Source organism: Neophocaena asiaeorientalis, unplaced genomic scaffold (genome assembly GCF_003031525.2).
Source record: "Neophocaena asiaeorientalis asiaeorientalis breed wild unplaced genomic scaffold, Neophocaena_asiaeorientalis_V1.1 scaffold99, whole genome shotgun sequence".
NCBI classification, from domain to species: Eukaryota; Metazoa; Chordata; class Mammalia; order Artiodactyla; family Phocoenidae; genus Neophocaena; species Neophocaena asiaeorientalis.
This window is the reverse complement of record NW_020173022.1, coordinates 705,285-727,711: the sequence shown is the minus strand read 5'-3', so window position 1 is coordinate 727,711 and position 22,427 is coordinate 705,285. Positions and strand designations below refer to the sequence as shown.

At 44.7% G+C, this 22,427-nt stretch overlaps 1 protein-coding gene across 1 annotated transcript in view; it reads left to right on the top strand.

The window, feature by feature from the left end:
* The window catches only part of ADCY10 (adenylate cyclase 10), an 81,091-nt gene extending 75,761 nt beyond the window's left edge, over positions 1-5,330 (top strand). The window contains exons 31-32 of the mRNA XM_024742424.1: positions 4,423-4,611; positions 5,169-5,330. Of these exons, the coding sequence (XP_024598192.1) occupies positions 4,423-4,611; positions 5,169-5,330 (351 nt within the window). The remainder of the gene's footprint in view (positions 1-4,422; positions 4,612-5,168) is intronic.
* Positions 5,331-22,427: the final 17,097 nt, after the last annotated feature.

The following is a 22,427-nucleotide window of genomic DNA, read 5'->3' as shown; positions in this document are numbered from 1 at the left end:
CAGCCTACCTGAAAAAGAATTCAGAGTAATGATAATAAAGATGATCCAAAATCTTGGAAATAGAATGGAGAAAATACAAGAAATGTTTAACAAGGACCTAGAAGAACTAAAGAGCAAACAAACAATGATGAGCAACACAATAAATGAAATTTAAAATTCTCCAGAAGGAATCAATAGCAGAATAACTGAGGCAGAAGAATGGATAAGTGACGTGGAAGATAAAATAGTGGAAATAACAAACACAAGCAGAGTAAAGAGAAAAGAATGAAAAGAATTGAGGACAGTCTCAGAGACCCCTGGTACAACATTAAACACACCAACATTTGAATTATAGGGGTCCCAGAAGAAGAAGAGAAAAAGAAAGGGACTGAGAAAATCTTTGAAGAGATTATAGTTGAAAACTTCCCCATCGCATTTTAACTGCTTATTTGAATACTCCCTTAGCCAGTGCTCAAGGGACGGTGTCTTGGTCAGAATAAATCACCTAATATGGGAAAGGAAACAGTCAATCAAGTCCAGGAAGCACAGAGTCCCAAACAGGATAAATCCAAGGAGAAACAAGCCAAGACACATATTAATCAAACCATCAAAATTTAAATACAAAGAAAAAATATTAAAAGCAGGAAGGGAAAAGCAACAAATAACATACAAGGGAATCCCCATAAACAAACAACCCAATCCAAAAATGGGCAGAAGACTTAAATAGACATTTCTTCCAAGAAGGTATACAGATTATCAACAAACACATGAAAGGATGCTCAACATCACTAATCATTAGAGAAACGCAAATCAAAACTACAGTGAGGTATCACCTCACACTGGTCAGAATGGCCATCATCAAAAAATCTACAAACAATAAATGCTGGAGAGGGTGTGGAGAAAAGGGAACCCTGTTGCACTGTTGGTGGGAATGTGAATTGGTTCAGCCACTATGGAGAACAGTATGAGGTTTCTTAAAAAACTAAAAATAGAACTAACGACCAGCAATCCCACTACTGGGCATATACCCTGAGAAAACCATAATTCAAAAAGAGACATGTACGACAATGTTCATTGCAGCTCTATTTACAATAGCCAGGACATGGAAGCAACCTAAGTGTCCATCGACAGATGAACGGATAAAGATGTGGCACATATGCACGATGGAATATTACTCAGCCATAAAAAAAAACGAAAGTGAGTTATTTGTAATGAGGTGGATCGACCTAGAGTCTGTCATACAGAGTGAAGTAAGTCAGAAAGAGAAAAACAAATACCATACGCTAACACATATATATGGAATCGAAAAAAGAAAATGATTCTGATGAACCTAAGGGCAGGACTGGAATAAAGACACAGACGTAGAGAATGGACTTGAGGACATGGGGAGGGGGAAGGGTCCGCTGGGATGAAGTGAGAGAGTGGCATGGACATATATACACTACCAAATGTAAAATAGATAGCTAGTGGGAAGCAGCTGCATAGCACAGGGAGATCAGCTCGGTGCTTTGTGACCACCTAGAGGGGTGGGATACGGAGGGTGGGAGGGAGACCCAAGAGGGAGGGTATATGGGGATATATGTATACATATAGCTGATTCACTTTGTTATACAGCAGCAACTAACACAACAATGTAAAACAATTATACCTCAATAAAGATGTTAAAAAAAGAAAAGAAAAAAAAAGAATCATGTCATTGGAAAATATTCATAACGTGGTGCTAAATGAGAAAAAAATGTTACTGTATTGGTGATTAATTTTGAAACTATGCACCTCAGATTGGGACTAGAACCCACGTGCCGGGACTCAAACCCCGCCAAAACCCATAGTCTTACAACTGAGATCACACACCTGGTTTCAGGGATTACTGAAGCTCAGGTTTTTGATGTCTAATCGCAGAAAGAATTCAGTGAGAGACAAAGTAATAGGTAAGAAGTGGATTTATTTAGAGAGAAACACACTCCACAGACAGAGTGTGGACCATTTCAGAAGGTGAGAAAGGCCTCGGAAGAAACACACTACACAGAGTGTGGGCCATTTCAGAAGGTGAGAAAGGCACCAGGGTATGGGGGTTGTCAGTTTTTATAGGGCTGGCTAATTTCATAGGCTAATGAGTGGGAGGAGTATTCCAGCTATTTCAGGGAAGGGGTGGGGATTTCCAGGAATTGGGCCACTGCCCACTTTTTGATCCTTATGGATCCTTGGAACTGTTATGGTACATGTGGGTGTGTCATTTAGCTTGCTGAATTACAGTGAGTGTATACTGAGTCTCAAGGTCTAGTGAAAGTCGACTTGTCCACCACCTTGGACCCATTTGGTTTTAATCCGTTTATGTCCTGTCCTCGGTCTATGTTATTCTTTCAAAGATTGTTCCCTGCCCCCTTCCCTCCTGTTTCAGTATGATCCCAGTTGTGGTGGGTATGAGTGTGTGTTTGTGTGTGTGTGTGTGTGTGTGTGTGTGTAAGTGATAGGCAGTGTCGACTGAAGAAAAAAACACAACGTAAAAGTTGCAAGTTAAATTTTCTTCAGGGGTCTTACTGAGGACTATAGCTGTAGCCTGGAGGATGGCCTCTCAGATAGCTGTTGAGTAACTGCTCTGAAGAAGTAAGGAAGGAGACAGCATATATAGGAGTTTTTTCCTGGGAAGAACATCAGAAGATTACTGCTAGTCACAAAGAACACATATCTCCAGTTAATGACTTTAGCACTTTTCTATGTACGGAAGATGCAAGGATCTGGGTTCACTGAAACTATTCCTTAGATATGCATCTTAACTATCTATGGCCAGTATCCAAAACACAAAATGCTTCCTGTTTTTCTCAGGCCCCACCATCGGTGGGTGGCTGCAGTGGCTAATGGCTTGATTCTTGTAGAACTGCGATGGTGGGCAACATTCCCTGTCCACAGCAAAGAAATAACAAAACGGGAGAGTATGTATCCAAATGTGGAAATATTTCTTTTTAGGTGTTACGGTTACGAGTGATTTTTTTTTCTATCCTCATTTTTCCCCTAAATTCTGAGTTGTTTTTTCATTTTTCCCTTTTTTCCCCCCTCTCCAATGTCTATTTTTTTTTTTCAATTGAGGTATAATTCTCTAAATTTTGAAAATTAACTTGTATTGCTTTGGTAATCAAAAGAAAATATTGTGGTTTTGTTGTTGTTGTTACTGAACTGAACTTGGGTCTGCTTGCCCACCACACAGCAAAGCCAATTTACTGACACCAGGTAGTGGTGACGGAAAGTACAGCATTTATTGTCAGGCCCAGCAAGGAGAATGGGTGGCTCATGTTCAAAAGACCCAAACTCCCCAAAGATTTTCAGGGAAGGGTTTTTATTTTTATTTTTTTAATATTTATTTATTTATTTGGTTGCATCAGGTCTTAGTTGCGGCACGTGGGATCTTCGTTGTGCGTGCAGGTTCTAGAGTGCGCAGGCTCATTAGTTGCAGCGCGCAGGCTCTCTAGTTGTGGTGCACAGGCTCTAGAGTGCACAGGCTTAGTTGCCCTGCAGCACGTGGGATCTTAGTTCCCTGACCAGGGATCAAACCCATGTCCCCCGCACTGGAAGGTGGATTCTTAACCACTGGACCACCAGGGAAGTCCCTCAGGGAAGGGTTTTTAAAGGCAACATTTTGGGGTGAGAGCTGCAGGGTACATGACTTTATTCTGATTGGCTGGTGGTGATGTAATAGGGCGGTGTTTCAGGAATCGTAATCATCAGCTTTCTGGTTCCAACCAGTCCGGGTCTGTATCTTGTAGTCAGCATGTAGTCACAATCCTCTACCTGGGTGGGGGTCTTAGTTCCTGCAGAAGAACTCAAAGATATGTATCAGTTTGTGATGTATTATCCCTTGGGGAGGAGCTAGGACTCTGTTTTATCACTGAACTATTGTTTCTTGACTGTTTTTCTGCATCCCCTCACTTCCCTAATTAGTAACTGCTTGAGTCTACCCTTTGGAACTCAGGGAAGGCCTAGAAGACCAAAGCCCTTTTCTACAAACAGGAAACAGGGGACACAGAAGGGCTTTTGTATGTGGGAGAGCCCTGCAGGGTCCTGCTTAGTTTCAGTCACCCCCTTTCTTTGATACTCCTCAATCCTGGGGGGAACAGGGAGGCAGGACAAGAAAGAGAATAAAGTTTTAGATAGAGAGGTTAATCATAAACTCAGCAGGGGAACTGAATTTCAGGGGGACCTAGTTTCATTTTTAAAAAGTGGTTGCCAAAGAGGGTTATTGCGCCCACCCATATCACATTCCTGGTCTGGGTAGGCCACTGGGGCTACTCCACCTGACATTTATCATCTAATCTCCACTACTTTCTATGTATGTCTCTGTAATATGCTTTTTTGCTTGATTGCTTGAAATGATCCCAAACCATCTGAGAAGGAAAAATCTTTCCAGTCAAGGACCCATTTCTGATTCTGAATGTTGCTTTTTTTCTTTAGAACTTGGAGAATCTGGTGGCTCAAAATACCACTGGGCCTGTCTTCTACCCGAGGCTCTACCACCTGATGGCCTATGTCTGTATACTAATGGGAGATGGCCAGAACTGCAGCCTCTTCCTGAACACAGCCTTACAGCTCTGTGAAACACAAGGGAATGTGCTGGAGAAATGCTGGCTGAACATGAGCAAAGTATGTAGCATCACCTAGCAAGCTGGGGAAGGGGATGCTCACAGGGGATGCGAAGGAGCCCCAGAAGCCCACTGCCCGGCTGGGTTTCACCCGGTGTGAAAGGCCATCAGAGGCTTACTGAAAGGGGTGACACGTCCATAGGTCAGGTATTTGCACCTCCTCCTCCCCTTTGAGTTCTCATGGGATCTTCCCCTCCTGCAAATCCCCTTTAGCAAGATCTCCACCTTCTCGTAGGTCTTACCACATTCCACTTTGTGTTCCATGTCTTGCCTCCCTTCAAGAATGTGAACTCTTAGAATGCAAAAACCACTGGGTCCCTAGCATAGTGCCTTATACTCGGTATTTGTTGAATAAGTGAATGGATATACGCTTCTACATGTTTATTTAAAGAGTCATGTGTTAGTATCCTAGTTTGGGGGGCAAAATTCATTGTTTGCCTGTGGGTTCGCCTGGTTTTAAAAGCTCAGGAACATTTGACCATTTTGGGATTACCCCACTCTTGACCACACAAGCTGAGGAGCACTGATGAATTCTGTGTTCTCTTTGTCTCCCCTTAGGAATGGTGGTACTCAAGCTCTGAGTTAACAGAAGACCAGTGGCTTCAGACACTCTTGAGTCTCCCACCATGGGAGAAAGTTGTATCAGGCAAGGTAAACATGCAGGATATTCAAAAAAACAAATTCCTGATGAGAGTTAATATCCTGGACAATCCTTTCTAACATTTCATGAAGAGAACAAAGATTTTAGTAAGACTCTTTCTCTTGTGATTATCCATTATTAACCTTTCTTTATAGGCAGCACCATCCAGGTTCCTGCATATTCCCTTCTGTTCCAGACACAGAACCAGACCTGTGGGTTTCTCCTCTGTCTGGAGGGTTAGAAAGGGTCGGTACTGTCATGCTTTCCTCTCTCCCAGCTTTAACCAAATTCCCTTTGCCTTTCATGTTGTTTTAGCTTGATCTGTTTATTTTCAGCCCATGCAAAATTGTATCAGATCAAAAAATTTTAATATCAAAATGGTACATGTTGCAACAGATACACTTCTAGTTCATCTATTAAACTGAAAATGGTTATTTTTAAATGTCCAGTTGTATAATCTTTTGTATATAGCCCAGGATTACAAATAGCAAATTCTCCTCACGGTCTGTAAGGGCAAGATTTGATAAGACACCTCTTTGTTGTGCGTGACTGCAGCCTCCAAAGCCCCTCTAACCACATGGATCAAATATCTGTGGAAATACTTTTTTTTTTTTTTGGCTGCGCGGCTTGTGGGATCTCAGTTCCCCGGCCAGGGATTGAACCCAGGCCACCGCCGTGAAAGCCCAGGATCCTAACCACTAGGCCACCAGGGAACTCCTGGAAATAAATTTTTAAATGGAAAGGTTAGCAATTTTGATGTATCTTTTACATTCTTAGAGTTGATATATTTCTATATTTAGCAAAGTCATAGCATTCAGCTTAATTTCCCAGATGTTGGAGAAGCTGCCCTAGAGCCATCTGTGGTCACTGTCTCTCTTTGTTGGCAGACAGAGCATTTCTCATAGGCACTTTGTGCCTCTGATGGTTCATGTGGAACACGTGTAGATTCAGCCCCTCTCTGCGTTGCTGCAGCTCCCTCCTGTTCACTCATTTCACAGACCCAGGTGGCCTCCTCAAGCAGGTGCCCCAGGATTTCTATTTTGTTGACTCTAGTCACCTTTTGATCCTGGAAAGAGGTTCTTCTGATGGACATCGACGTGTCCGACTTTAACGTACACCTCAAATTCTCCTAGTGATTTCCACAGTGCCCCATGTGGGTGCGTTCTTTCATAGGTCTGTATTTCATTGTCCTTCTGCAAAAGGCAAAGCTGTGTTTTTCCCACTGGTAATATAACTGAGTTCTACTAAGGAGGTTGGATAATCCCAGTTGATACCAGGAGGCTAGTCACAGGGGGCCTGGACCCTGACATGGTGGTAAGGACAGCTGGCTAGGAGATCAGAGCATGAGGTTCTAACATGAGCTCTGCCACAAGCATATTCCTGGGGGCTCATCACCTAACCACCCTATTTCAGCGCTGGGTGTGGGTATCAAGTAAGATAATAAAGTTGTAAAAAGGAATTGAAAAATTACACTGCGACATACAAGCAGAAAGTTAGTATTAGACAGATGACTGATTTTAAACAAATGCATCAAATACTGAACTTTGCATAAATATTGTCCCCTTCAAAGCTGTCATCCTGAAAGTTGCACACTTGTCCCATGTGCTACATAAAAATTCCTTGCTTTCTAATTGCCTTCATTATTTTATATAACGTTCATCTTAATCATTCACTTATTTACTCATCCAACTAACATTTTTTTTAACTGATCACCATGCATCAGGCATTAAGTACCAGAGATTAAGACGCAAAGACATAAAAGACACAATCCTTGACCTTGGTAAACTCATAGGTCCTGTAGAGGAAACAGACACACAAGTCAACCTCACTTAGCCCGTATTTCACTGTCATTATACTAGAGGTGTGTACACAGCAAACAGCATGGTGGAGAGAGTAGCACACACAAAACCCAGACATCCCTGAAGACTTAGCTGAACTGCCTCTGACAGGAAGTCATTTTGATTACCCTGTGCCTTCCAGGAGAGGGTGGAGGGCAAGTGTGGGTGAAGATAGGTGAGTGTGTAAGGGAGAGTGGGTGCACATGAGGAGAAAAGTGAGAGCAACGCTTGGCCTATAGCAGAGAGGTGTTTGACGTGGAGCTTATAGGAGATGTCCTCGGCCAAGCACCTGGGGGTCTGTTCTGCAGAGGCTGTGCTGTCCTGGAAGTGAAGTGCCGTCCTTCCAACCCCCCCTACACGCCCCCTCCTGGGGCAGAACCTTTCATTTACATTACCAGCACCTCCCAGATGAAGTCCTCCAGGGAGAAGCTGGGGGCTGGGCTGTGCCCACAATCCTTCATCCTCCAACTTCTTTCACTTTATTTTATTGGCCTCTGACCAAGCCAAAGCAAAGACTGGAGGAGGTCGACAGAGGGAGGGCAGCCCGTTACTAGAAGTACAATGAGGTAATTCCCTAAGGACTGATCCAAGAAAGTGAAAACAGAGGAAGAAGTAGGAAACGGCCAAACTGCAGTTTAGAGATTTTACATTCCACGTGTCTGAACCCGGAGGAGCAGGCATCAGGCTTTACAGGAATCCTGAACTTGCCTTCTGGCCCCAGCCACACCACAAACCAGTTATGTGACCTTTGCGTCAGTTTCCTCACCTCTAAACTAAACAGGTCGTGACAGGTTCCCATCCCTCCCCATCAGGCAGCCATTCCCTCCTCCTACCAACAGGCGGGGTGTGGGTCTACTTTCTCCGTGGCCAGCAGATGGCAGCACCAGCTCTTCGCTCTGGCCACGGCCCAAGGAACAGTTTCTGGTCAAGCTCCAAGCTTTTGTCTTCAGCTACACAGCCTCAGCCCTGAACAGTTAGAACCATGTCAGCTCCCACGGTAGCGCCCCTCATTATCTACAGGGAGCTTCCAGCATAAGGTTCTCAGGAACATCACTTGAGAAGGTAGATTCTGGCTAGAATTCTTTTTAGGAGAAGGCAGATAATTGATGAAGATTTCAGGAACAGAGAGTAACGGAGAAGTGAAGCCCTATCTTTTCTTTCCTCCTTCCTCCCTTTCTCTCTCTCTTCTTCACTCTCTTTCTCTCTCCCTCTTTCTTTCTCTCTCCCTCTTTCCTTCCTTCCTTCCTGCTTTCTTTCTTTCTTTCCCCTTTTTTTCCCCTTTCTTTCCTTCCTTCCTTCTCATTAGCCTGTGAACTCTCTTCCCCAAGTCTATGAGTTCCTAGAGGGCAGAGGCTCTGTCCTCATTCCCTATCTCCAAGCACTATGCTCAGTGCCTGGATATATAGTCAGTGCTTAGGAAATGTGAATTAGTGATTTAACCACATTTTCATTTGATCATCTTAAGTTAATTCTTACAAGCACTCTTAGAAGTAGGAACCTAGTATTTATTGAATAAGTATACTATATGGACTTTCAGGGAAATCAACAAAAATTACTTATCATCAACTCTGCTAGCCAGACTCTGTACTCGGGTTACAATGATGAATAAGAAATGGTCCGCACAGCGGTTACAGATGTCTGTTTTTAAAAAAAACATGGATAACCTAAGAGCTGTGAGCTGAGTTTATTCAGTGTCTTACTGAGGACGATATCGCAGGAGACAGCCTCTCAGATGTCTGAGAAACTGTCCCATAGAAGTAGGGGAGGAGCCAGGATATATATGATTTTTTTTTTGCTGGAAAAAAAACCAAAACGTGTAGTTGAACATAGAAAGATTACTGCTAATCACAAAGAACAGACATCTCAAATTAATGATTTTAGTGCTTTTTTATGTATGGGAAGATGCAAGAATCTGGGCTCTTTGAAATTTTTCCATAGATATGTTTCTTAACTATCTAGGGGCTGGTCAGAGAATAATACCAGCTTGGATCAGAGGGGAATTATTAATGCATAGGAGGAAATGTATCAGGCCAGTTAGGCTAAACCTCTTATCGATATGTATTTCTCCAGTTAATGTGATTCCAGGATGCCAAACTACTGCTTAATAACGGATCAGATGTTAGTCTAATGCCCAGGTCATACAGCGGTGAGGTTGCTTTACCAGGCCTTTGCCTCCACAGGAAGGGATTGCATTTTGCAATGACTTTAATGCATGCCAGCTCCCAGGGAGGAAGAGGCCTGAAGGGCGGCTCTGGAAGAGTCATAATCTAAAAGCTTGAAATTAATTGAAATAGACAGAAAATTTATAATGAACCCAAATCTTTCACTTTCTCTTATGGTATTTTTGAGAGAGGTCATGGAAGGAGGCCAGTTATTTCCATCCTAGTGCTAGCTCTCCTCCTCAGTTTATTTCACTTTTCTCCCTTGGGCTTTTTTCTCTCTTGCTCAACCTCAATTAGCCAACATTCAGTCATGAGCTTAGCCTCCTGTCTGAGCCTGGCGTGTCTTGAGGTGTCCTGTGTCAGAGGATTCACCCCGTGCCCTCTGCACTCTGTACTCCTTCCCCATGATACGGTGCTGGTTCTTATCCTTTAACTCGGGAGCTCGGTTTAGCTGCCTCAGCTAAAGGACACAGAGCAGCGTGGCACTTGCTGGCTGCCAGCGCCCCTGTGGTCCACAGAAGTTTTACATTCTTTGGGACCAAGATCCTTGAATACGCTTTTCAGAGCCATTTCCCCCTCTGCCAGACCCACTTCCTTCAGGAATGGCTTGTAGGAACACGCAGCCATGTTATAAACAAAGCCCCTAGGGTTCTGCTGGGCCAGCAAGATCAATGACTGGGTTTTGCAAAATGATCCATATTCCTCTGGGTCCATTGTACATTCTAAGAGATTCCCTATAAAATAAGTTTAGATTTTATGTTTCTTTTGTCTAGTTGAAAGAGACTCTGTAATTTAAGAAAACAAAACAAAACAACAACCCCCACCCCCCGCCACACACCCAATTCTATTCAAAGCAAGAGAAAGAACCTAGATTGAATCTAGATTCAAAACTCAGTCCCCAGGGTGTCCTTATTGGGGGAAGAGAAACCTCAGACCTTAAGCAAGCCGCCCTTAGCCTTGCCATGTCCCCCGTGCCCACAGCAGAGCAGTGATTAGGTACACATGCCTGAAATTACTTAATGCCCCAAAGGACAAAGTGACCACAAATGTGTTAGCCACACAGCACTCGATGGCAGGGTTCGGAAGCAAATGTGAGAATACTAAACCTGTCAAACTTCCTCTTCCCAGGTGTTGGGAGATTAAAGAAAAAAAAAAAATCCCAGACCTTCCTTACATTCTGGAATAAGAAAGGTCAGATCCATAAAGCCCACAGTGAAGGAAAGGATGGACAATTAAACGCAAACCCTGAGCCAAGAAGGGACAATAGTTTAACATCCTGTTTGCAGGAGGAAACAGACGCTGGAAGCAGCTGTTCCCCTGGGGCTCTCGGAGCTTGAAAGATTTGTGCTTCCTTCTTGTAAACACAGCCGGGTCTCCTGGAGGTTCTAGAGCTCCCTCCTGCCTTCCGCCCCAGTTGTTTTTCTTACAACCTGACTCAGTCGGACTTGAGAGCAGCCTTTCGTCAGGATGTGAGGAGGGGAGGGGAGCTTGATTGCCGCCATCATCACCTTCAGACTTAGGTCCCATTTCCAGGCCCAGGAGGACTTGTCTTTCATCTTGAGCTGCTTTTCCGTGGCTGCAAGAGATTTTTTTTTTTTTTTTCCCGGTACGTGCGGGCCTCACTGTTGTGGCCTCTCCCGTTGCGGAGCACAGGCTCCGGACGTGCAGGCTCAGCGGCCATGGCTCACGGGCCCAGCCGCTCCGCAGCATGTGGGATCTTCCCGGACCGGGGCACGAACCCGTGTCCCCTGCATCGGCAGGCGGACTCTCAACCACTGCGCCACCAGGGAAGCCCGCTTCAAGAGATTTGAATTTGGCTTTTTTTTCTTTAATAGTTCATATGGACAAACAACAACTACAGTACCACTTGTGATAGACAAAACAAAACACCTGGTTGTAGGACTTATTTTTTTTTTTTTGGCTGCGCAGCATGCGGGATCTTAGTTCCCCAACCGGGGATTAAACCCATGTTCCCTGCAGTGAAAGCGTGGAGTCTTAACCACTGGACCGCCAGGGAATTCCCAACACAAGACAACTGGAAACAACCTAAATATCCAGAAACGGTTTACAACTTGATGACACATCTGTTACACAAAAAACTGGGTTCACCTCTTTGTGGGTATAGAGCCAACAGATACAACCAGGTAAAAGATCAGGAGGAGAAAGGATTTATTATTACTTGTGGCAAGTAAGGAGAATACCGGGGATTCTTCTCAAAGCTGTATCTCCCCGAACAGCAGAATTGGAGAAGTTTTAAGCTAAGGATAAATGCATATTTATAAAGGGTCTTGAGCAGAGGAGAATTCAGCATAGAATTGGGGCAGAGGTCGACAGAGTCCAAGCTTTAGCTGATTGAAGTCAGACAGGTCAACATCACCCCACCCTCCACCTGGGTGGGGGCCTTAGTTCCTGCAGAACTCAAAGATATATTATTAAGTAGGGGAAGGAACTAAGAGGAACTAGGACTCTGCTTTATCACTGCACTGGTGTTTGACTGCCTTTTCTCTGTTCCTGCATTCCTCTGTTCCCTAAAGATCATTAATTACTGAGACCTGTTCAAGGGCAAGCACTGTGGCCAGGCTTAGATCACAAAATGGCTTAGGCCAAAGAGGCTTCTCTTATGGCAAGAAAGCCATTCCTGGTTCTCTTTCTCTGGGGACCCCCTAACCTATCTGTTTACACATCTATATAAGAGAAGGCCCTGCAGGTGTTAATAATAATGGCCTAGTTCTTTCCTTACTCACACGGAGGCTTCTCAGACACAATGTCAAGGGGTGAAAGCAAACAGAAGAGCACTACTGACCCATTTTTCTTTTTAAAACAGGCAAGACATCTTTAGTGGAACCATATCTCTATCCTGATTAGAAGAAACCATTTGGAAAAGGGCCATTTTTGAGACAAGGGGAAATTTAAGTATGAACGGGGTATTAGACGAAATCAAGGAATTGTTCATTTAAACGTGTTTTTAAAAAATGTTTCCATCAAATGTGACAGGACGTTATGGTTATGTAAGAAAATGTCCATAGTTTTTAAAGATGCATGCCAAAGGATGTAGCGGTGAACTGATACGATTTGGAGATTTGTTTTAAAATAATTCAGAAAAAGGAAAAAGATAAAAGGCATGGATGAAGTAATTACTAAGGATGGGGATATGGAGGTTGATTTTACTATTCTTTCTTCTTTTGTGCATGTTTATGGGACAGGAAGGGAGCAGGGCACAACCTTTAAAAGAATGACGGCCATTGAGGACATGACATAAACTGGTTAGAACCATAGAACCAACTAGGTCCAAAATGGCAGATAACTGACTTCCACGAGACCTTGAGCCTCAGCGTACACTCATTGTAATACATCAGCATATGATAAATGACCCACCCATAGGCGCCATGACAGTTCCAAGGCTGACCATAAAAGGCCAAAAAGTGGGGAGTTGTCAAATTCCTGGAAATCCCCGCCCCTTCCCCCAAATAGTTGGAATACTCCTCCCACTCATTAGCCTATGAAATTATCCAACCCTATAAAAACTGACAACCCTGTACCCTGGTGCCTCTCGCCTTCTGAGATGGCCCACACACTGTCTATGGAGTATCTCCCTGAATAAACCACCTTTCACTTTACTATGTCTCGCTCTTGAACTCTTTCCTGCACCATGTCAAGAACCCACACTTGGTGGCTGTCCCAGGGACCAGCCTGAGACCTGGGATGTGACCATCCTCTTGTGCCCCACTTTCTTTCCTGCAACATCTGAAATTCTTCTTAATAAAAGATCTTGAATATACAGGAAAAACGTGTATGGGGGAACCTGCTGTATGATCAGGCCACTCAGGATTGCTGTTCTCTCGCCCTCTGCGCTTCCCCTACTCCCAGTCCCTGACTCTGTACGAGACTGACCTTACCTCTTAATCATAGAGCCTAATTGGTAACTGCCCATGTGCTTGGCCCCCACCTACTCTTCCTCTCCCCCACCCCCAGCTTGTGATTGTTCTAATTAGGCCAGAAGGGCTCCATCCAGATAATTTATCTAAGGGAAACATCTGCCCCAGGAGGCTATGAGGGACTTGCTCCTCCCTGTTTTCCCTGGTAACCAATGAACCAACCTGATGTCAATTCCCCCTATAACTGGTAGCTTCCCCCTCCCCCTGGTAGAAGACTGCTGCCTCATCCTGCCTGCTATCAGCCTCCCACGGTGCAGAACTGCTCCAGGACCTTGCTTCGGACGTGTAAGCTCCCCGCTCCCATAAATCACTGACGTCTCTGTCGGTGCCTCCAGGCTCTTTCTTTGGTCTTGTGGCTGGGCAGCTACAAGCTTTGCAGGCCTGTGAGGTGCACCCAGCAATTGTCTAGACAGCCAGGAGGCCGGGGAAACTCCCGTGAGTGCTGAGATGTCGGGAAATAAGAATGGGGAATGGAAAGTTACCAGGAAAATCCCAGGGTGGCTGTGCGCTAGCATGTGGGACCCTCTGGCGGCTGTTCTTGATAAATGGGGACCGCCAAGAGAGTACGGAGAACCCATAGATACCCCTAAGGGTATTGCAGAGCTATTGGCCTCCATTACAGTGGGAGAAAAGAAGTTAGACAATAAGGTAGTGGCTGCAGCTGTGGGCTGGCCGTTGCTTGCTGCGTTAAGAAAGGCCATGGATGGTGAACTGTCAGCCAAGGCTGAGGTTAGGCGTCTAGAGGAGGAATTAAAACTTGTGAGGGGCTTCCCTGGTGGCGCAGTGGTTGAGAGTCCGCCTGCCGATGCAGGGGACCCGGGTTCGTGCCCCGGTCCGGGAGGATACCACGTGCCGCGGAGCGGCTGGGCCCGTGAGTCATGGCCGCTGAGCCTGCGCATCCGGAGCCTGTGCTCCGCAACGGGAGAGGCCACGACAGTGAGATGCCCGCGTACCGCAAAAAAAAAACAAAAAACTTGAGAGAAGGACTTCCCTGGTGGTGCAGTGGTTAAGAATCCGTCTGCCAATGCAGGGGACACGGTTTTGAGCCCTGGTCCGGGGAGATCCCACATGCCTTGGAGCAGCTAAGCCCGTGTGCCACAACTACTGAGCCTGTGCTCTAGAGCCCACGAGCCACAACTACTGAAGCCGGGGCACCTAGAGCCCGTGCTCTGCAACGAGAAGCCACCGCAATGAGAAGCCCGTGCACTGCAACGAAGAGTAGCCCCCGCTCACCGCAACTAGAGAAAGCCCGCGCACAGCAACGAAGATCCAACGCAGCCAAAAATAAATAAATTAAATAAATAAATAAAAACGAGAGAAAACACTAAGCTGGCCCAAACTGAAACTACAGACACATTAGTGGCTAGATTGAGGGAACAAAATGGGACATTAGAGACATTAGCCTGCTGCGTGGCCCAGCTAAAGGGGAGGCAGCTTCCCTGACAGAGAGTCCAGATGGTCATGGTCTGTCCAAATTGGGACCCCAAAGTATGGGACCCTACAAGAGCGCACTGATGAGGAAGATTGGGATGAGGTCATAGGACTCCCTGTCTCAGTAAGGCCAGTGGCTGGCCCTGTGATGACCACCAAATAAAAGTATCAGCTTAGAGCACAGAGTGTAGATGACGATCTACTCCCTCCCCCAGAGTGGGGCTAACTGGCCACCCTCAGACACTGCACCCAGACTGAACTAGTTGAACTGGGTGACAAAAGGGGAGGGAATCAGTCGTGGCTTGGTTGCTGCATATCTGGGATGTTGGTGGGGAAGGCATGATGTTAACTGGACTGGTCAAAGACGGCCTCTGTGACTAGGCACCCAGCCCTCTGGGAGCATTTATATGGGGCCATCGATGAGCGCAAAGTGATTTCCTTGCTCTCTTGGATAATGGCCGCCTGCTGCGCCACCTGGCCCAGTGAAGGGGATGTACCTACTCCTCCTCTCCATTGGCAAACCATGGAAAAACTACAAGATGTATTAAGAAAACTAGGCATGAAACCCACTATATATGCCCAGCACTATCGGGGCCCAGACAATGAGTTATTTACAGCAGGCATGAAGAACACAGCCCTCCAGTCTGCTCCTGGGCAATGGTATGGGGCTCTAGTTTGCATCCTGAGTCCCTTTGTAGGGCACCCACTTGCTTGGGAGGTGCAAACAATAGCAGAGTTGGGAGAAATGGAAAAGATACGGCACCAGGGGATCAGAACCACTAATCCCAAAGACATGGGAGAAGGAAGTAAGGCTCCTCCTTGTTCCTTCCGGGGACTCACCCGAGTAACTAGAAAACGGATGGGGCAGGACCTAGTGGCGGTGGGGAACCCTATAACCAAGATAGATAAGCAGCCCAATGCTATGTTAGTGGAGCTATGGCAGAAGCTGAAGTCTGAACAAGAGTTTACCGAATAAGAGAGATCCAAGACACTCCTTCCACTCCTCCAGAGGAAGAGGCCCTACCATTGGAGGTGGAAGGAATGTGTCAGCCCCCAAGGCCACTAGATTGGGGGTATAGCCAAGGTCCCAGAAGGTCCCAGGTCACAGTAATGTAGGTTTCAGGGAAAGATCCTGGGCCACAGTAATGCAGGTTTCAGGGAACTGGAGGCCTCATGTAGAATTAACCATTTATTGGTCCCTAAAGAACAGACAAACTATCTTAGCCCTGGTGGACACCAGGGCTGAATGGACATTAATATAAGGAAATGTCAGCTGGCCCTGTGGCCCACTCTCTGTATGACAGAGAGCCCTGGGTATGGCGGTGGAATGGTAAGAGCAAAAAGATGTCACTGATGTTACAAACTGGGCAGTTACCCCCCCCACCAAATATGAAGTGTTCATAGTTCCAATCCCAGAATATATATTGATACTTACAATGGATGTGATAGCAGGTCTCACTCACCTTACAAACTAGAGTGGGGGAATATTTCCTATGTGTGCAAATGATAAAACAGGGGACTTCCCTGGTGGCACAGTGGTTAAGAATTCGTCTGCCAATGCAGGGGACATGGGTTCGAGCCCTGGTCCGGGAAGATCCCACATGCTGCGGAGCAACTAAGCCCATGCGCCACAGCTACTGAGCCTGTGCTCTAGAGCTCACAAGCCACAACTACTGAGCCTGCGTGCCACAACTACTGAAGCCTGTGTGCCTAGAGCCCGTGCTCCGCAACAAGAGAAGGCACCACAATGAGAAGCCTGCGCACTGCAACAAAGAGTAGCCCCTGCTCGCCGCAACTAGAGAAAGCCTGCGTGCAGCAATGAAGACCCAATGCAGTCATGAATAAATAAATAAATTTATAAAATTAAAAAAAAAAGATTAACAGAGTCTTTCTCAAAAGGACACTTATCAGATATCCTTAAGGACACAATAGAACTGAAGGAAATTAACTCTTGTAATCATACTTCCCACTTAAGAAGGGCCTCTACATTGGACTGGTCTACAGAGAAGACTGCTAACCCCAGATGAAATCCACACCAAGAAAAAGATGACAACAGTGGTAGGCAACTGACACAAAAATCTGGACCAGGCCTGTTAAGACCCATTCTACTAATTTTTTTTTTTGCGGTACGCGGGCCTTTGGGATCCTCCCCGACTGGTGCGCGAACCCGTGTCCCCTGCATCGGCAGGCGGACTCTCAACCACTGCACCACCAGGGAAGCCCCAAAATTGTATTTTTAAAGTTCAGATTGTATCCAAGTTTCCTGATTTTTCCTCCCTCCTTTTTTTTCTTTCCTTCCTTTTTTTTTCTCTTTCGTTCGTTCGTTCTTCCTTCCTTCCTTCCTTTCTTTCTTTCTTTCCTTGTTTCCTTCCTCCCTTCCTTTTTAATAAGTATATCTCAAAGCCACTGCACAAAAAAAAAAAATCAAAATTAACTATGGCTCAGGCATCCAGAATAGAGCAGGATGGCCACATAGATGTGATTTTAGACACATTCCTGTATTCCTGAAAACTTGAGGTATTTGAACTGTATTACAGACCAGGACAAAAAAACACAGGCAGGAGTGGAATCATCTCTCATTGTGGTTACTGCTTGTATTTTGCTTGATGGTCATGATCTCTCCCCTGTGTTGTGCCTGTTAGATGCCTTACATTTCATCCTTAGCCTGAGCAGAGGAACTGGGCAGCAACAATGGTCTCACTGCAAAATGAGTCTAATTGCCTGGTCTACAGCGAGATGCTGTTGGTGTCCTCCTCTGGACTTTCACGGAAAATTGACCTGGCTAATGCAACCATGTGGGGACAGCTGGCAATGTGGGGAAAAGACTCTCACCCTCTTCCTGTCCTGCACGCCAATAGGTCAGAAGGACTCTCATTGGTAAACGTTACTGTAAAACACATTTTACACTTTGCCAGGATTATGGCCTATGAATGCCCCCCGGGCTATGTTGTGTGTAGCAGAATAGGCTGGCTCCTGGCCGCACAGGTCCAACTAGTGGGATTAACTGCTTTTTGTTTGGAAAGACCTAATGGGTCCGTCCCTAATGGCACCCAACACAACATGGGGTGGCAGACCTGTACTGTGACTGCTGACACTTGGCTGGGCCACCAGAATGTTTCCTTTAAAGCTGGGATCTTGCCCCCCACCCCATGGCTCTGGGTTTGTGGAAGCCAGAGGTGATCTTTCCTTATGCCTGGACAAGATGCTGCTGCCCTTGACTTCCTCTTCATTGACCGGATAATCTCCTGGCTCCATACTTTGTGCACATCCTAGACAGTTACTGTCTTTAGCATACTAGGTGTCTTACTCTTAATCTGCTTTAGCTGCTGTTGTCTGTATTGTATTTGTGGCATCTAGTTGCAGGGCACCTCTGCATACCTGACCCCAGGGATATCACAGAAGAGGGGAGGGCCGAGATTGTGAGGGTCACGCAGTGTATGTAGGGGTGGAGTGTATGATCAGGCCACTCAAGATGGCTGCTCTCTTGCTCTCTGTACATCTCCTGTTCAACCAGTCCCTGCCTGACCTATGCCCTAACTCACCTGACTCCCTCTTAATCATGGAAACTAAACAGTAACTGCCCACGTGCTTGCCCTCCAACCCCTGCCCCGAGCTCCTGATTGTTCTAATCCTTAGGCCAGAACAGCTCCACCCTGCTAGTTTATCAAAGGGAAACACCTGCCCAGGACAGCCTTAACCTGAGGGCTAGGAGGGACCTCCTCCTCTGCTGGTCTCCCTCTTAACCAATGAGCAAACCTGATGTCAATTCCCCCTATAACTGATATCCTCCCTCTCCCCTGGTAGCCAAGGCTGTTGCCCTACCATTTGTTCTGAAATCTGGTTAGCAATGTAATCACCTAGAGAAGTCAGAAGGGGGCCTGTGGCTGTAAGGGGCAAAAGAGTACCCAAAGTTCCCTTTTAAACACTAAGCCAGCTCCCTTGGGGCTGTAGTCACCCTCAGATATACGTATGTGTTTGGTTGGTGTGTTCCTTGTGCAGCTTGGAAGTCAGAGTCCCAGCAGAAGGAGGAAACCCCCCAATACTTAATTCTAATTTGGGAGGAACCAAGAGAACTTGATTTCATTACTGCTGCCCTTGTGGGCTGGGGGAAGTATCTCTTTTCTTTTTCTGCCACATCACACATGACACGGTTCACAGGACATACACTCCCACAGGCAGCTACAATGTCTCTTCTCTATATATGTGAGTCTGTTTCTGTTTCATAGATAAGTTCATTTGTGTCATATTTTAAATTCCACATATAAGTGATACCATATGGTATTTGTCTTTCTCTTTCTGACATACTTCAATTAGTATGATAATGTCTATCTAGGTCCATCCATGTTGATGCAAATGGCATTGTTTTATTACTTATTAGTATTCCATTGTATATTTGTACCACATCTTCTTTGTCCATTCATCTCTCGATGGACATTTAGGTTGTTCCGTGTCTTGGCTATTGTGAACACTGCTGCTATGAACATAGGGGTGCATGTATCTTTTTGAATTATAGTTTTGTCCGAATATGTGTCCAGGAGTGGGACTGCTGGATAATATGGCAACTCTAGTTTTTTGAGGAACCTCCATACTCTTCTCCATAGTGGCTGCACCAATTTACATTCCCACCAACAGTGTAGGAGGGTTCCCTTTTCTCCACACCCTCTCCAGCATTTGTTATTTGTAGACTTTTTAATGATGGCCATTCTGACTGGTGTGAGATGGTATCTCATTGTAGTTTTGATTTGTATTTCTCTAATAATTAGCAATATTGAGCATCTTTTCAGGTACTTATTGGCCATCTGTACATCTTCTTTGTAGAAATGTCTATTTAGGTCTTCTGCCCATTTTTCAAATGGGTTGTTTTTTGTTGCTGTTGAGTTTTATGAGCTCTTTTTATATTTTGGAAATTAAGCTCTTGTCAGTTGCATAGTTTGCAAATGTTTTCTCCCATTCTATAGGTTGTCCTTTCGTTTTGTTTATGGTTTCCTTAGCTGTGCAAAGGCTTGTAAGTTTCATTAGGTTCCATTTGTTTCCTTTTGCTTTTATTTCTATTGCCTTGGGAGACTGACTTAAGAAAACATTGGTACGATTTATGTCAGAATGTTTTGCCTATGTTCTAGGAGTTTTATGGTGTCATGTCATATTTAAGTGTTTAAGCCATTTTGAGTTTATTTTTGTGTGTGGTGTGTTCTTTCATTGATTTTCATGCAGCTGTCCAACTTTCCCAACACCACTTGCTGAAGAGACTGTTTCCCATCATATATTCTTGCCTCCTTAGTTGAAGATTAATTGACCTTAGGTGTGTGGGTTTATTTCTGGGCTCTTTATTCTCTTCCATCGATACATATGTCTGTCTTTGTGCCAATGCCACACTGTTTTGATTACTGTAGATTTGTAATATTGTCTGAACTCTGGGAGGGTTATGCCTCCTGCTTTGTTCTTTTTCCTCAGGATTGCTTTGGCAATTTTAGGTCTTTTATGGTTCCACATCAATTTTAGGATTATTTGTTTTAGTTTTGTGGAAAATGTCATGGGTAATTTGGTAGGGACCACATTTGTCTTTTTAAAAATTAATTAATTTTATTTATTTATTTTTTTGGCTGTGTTGGGTCTTCGTTTCTGCGTGCGGGCTTTCTCTAATTGTGGCGAGTGGGAGTTACTCTTTGTTGCGTTGTGCAGGCTCCTCATTGCAGTGGCTTCTCTTGTTGCGGAGCACAGGCTCTAGGAGTGGGGGCTTCAGTAGTTGCAGCATGTGGGCTCAGTAGTTGTGGCACATGGGCTTAGTTGCTCCGCAGCATGTGGGATCTTCCCGGACCAGGGCTTGAACCCATGTCCCCTGCATTGGCAGGTGGATTCTTAACCACTGCGCCACCAGGGAAGTCCTTGCCTTTTTTCCTTTTTAATTAAAAAAAATTATTTTTATTGAAGTATAGTCAATTTACAATGTTGTATTTAGTTTCAGGTATAAAGCAAAGTGATTCAGTTATATAGATATGTATATTCTTTTTCAGATTCTTCGCCATTATAGGTTGTTACAAGATGTTGAATATAACTCCCTGTGCTATACAGTAGGTCTTCATTATCTATTTTATATATAATATTAATCCAAAACTCCTAATTAATCCCTCTTCACCTTTCCTCTTTGGTAACCATAAGTTTGTTTTCTATGTCTGAGTCTATTTCTGTTTTGTAAATAGGTTCATTTGTATCATTTTTAGATTCCACATATAAGTGATATCATATGATATTTGTCTTTCTCTGACTTATTTCACTTAGTATGATAATCTCTAGGTCCATCCATGTTGTTGCATTCCTTTTTATGGCTGAGTCATATTCCATTGTATATTTGTTCCACATCTTTTTTTTTTTTTCCCTGTGGTACGCGGGCCTTTCACTGTTGTGGCCTCTCCTGTTGCGGAGCACAGGCTCCGGACGCGCAGGCTCAGTGGCCATGGCTCACGGGCCTAGCCACTCCACGGCATGTGGGATCTTCCCGGACTGGGGCACGAACCCGTGTCCCCTGCATCGGCAGGTGGACTCTCAACCACTGTGCCACCAGGGAAGCCCATTCCACATCTTCTTTTTCCATTCATCTGTCAATGGACATTTAGGTTGCTTCCATGTCTTGGCTACTGAAATAATGCTGCAGTGAACATGGAGGTGCATGTATCTTTTCAAATTAGTTTTCATCTTTTACAGATATATGCCCAGGAGTGGGATTGCTAGATCACATGGCAACTCTATTTTTAGTTTTTAAGGACCGCCCATATGGTTCTGCATAGTGGCTGCACCAATTTACATTCCCACCAATAGTGTAGGAGGGTTCCCTTTTCTCCACATCCTCTCTAGCATTATTCGTAGACTTTTTAATGACGGCCATTCTGACTGGTGTGAGGTGATACCTCATTGTAGTTTTGATTTGCATTTCTCTAATAATTAGCGATGTGGAGCATCATTTCATGTGCCTGTGAGACATCTGTATGTCTTCCTTGGAGAAATGTCTATTTATGTCTTCTGCCCATTTTTTGATTGGTTTGTTTTTTGATATTGAGCTGAATGAGCTGTTTATATATTTTGGAAATTAAGGCCTTGTCAGTCGCACTGTTTGCAATTACTTTCTCCCATTCTGTAGGTGGTCTTTTTGCTTTGTTTATGGTTTCCTTTCTTGTGCAAAAGCTTATAAGTTTGATTAGGTCCCATTTGTTTATTTTTGATTTTGTTTCTATTACTCTAGAAGACGTATCCAAAAAAATACTGCTGTGATTTACTGACACTGTCTTTCTAAAAGTGGGTTTAAGATTCGTACAACTAGCATTAACTCATAGCGCTATACAGAATAAGAAATGCAAAGTGCCTGGCACACAGCAAGTACTTAGTAGCTATTATCACAGTTATGCCACCTTCTCTCACTTCTAGTGTGGCAACTCCTTGAGGAGCTGTGTCTTCCTTATGCTTAGCACAGTGCCTGACATAGGATAGTTCTCAAATATAGATTTGTTGACAGATAAATCCACCTATCCATCGGCCATCTAGTCAACATTTATTGAACAACTGCTAATTGCCAGGCACTGTTCTGAAGATGGATCAGTGAACAAAACAGCAAAGGTCTGGCCTCTCAGTGCTTATGTTCTAGTAGGGAAAACAGACAAGCACATATATAGTTCGACAGGGAGGAAAAAGAGCCAGGTTAAGGGGTCTAGGAAGAGCCAGGGATGGGTGAAGTTGCTCTTTCACATATCACGGAAGGTCTCTCTGAGAAGGTGACATGTGGGTAGACACTTAAAGGAAGTGAGGGAGCAAACCATACAAAT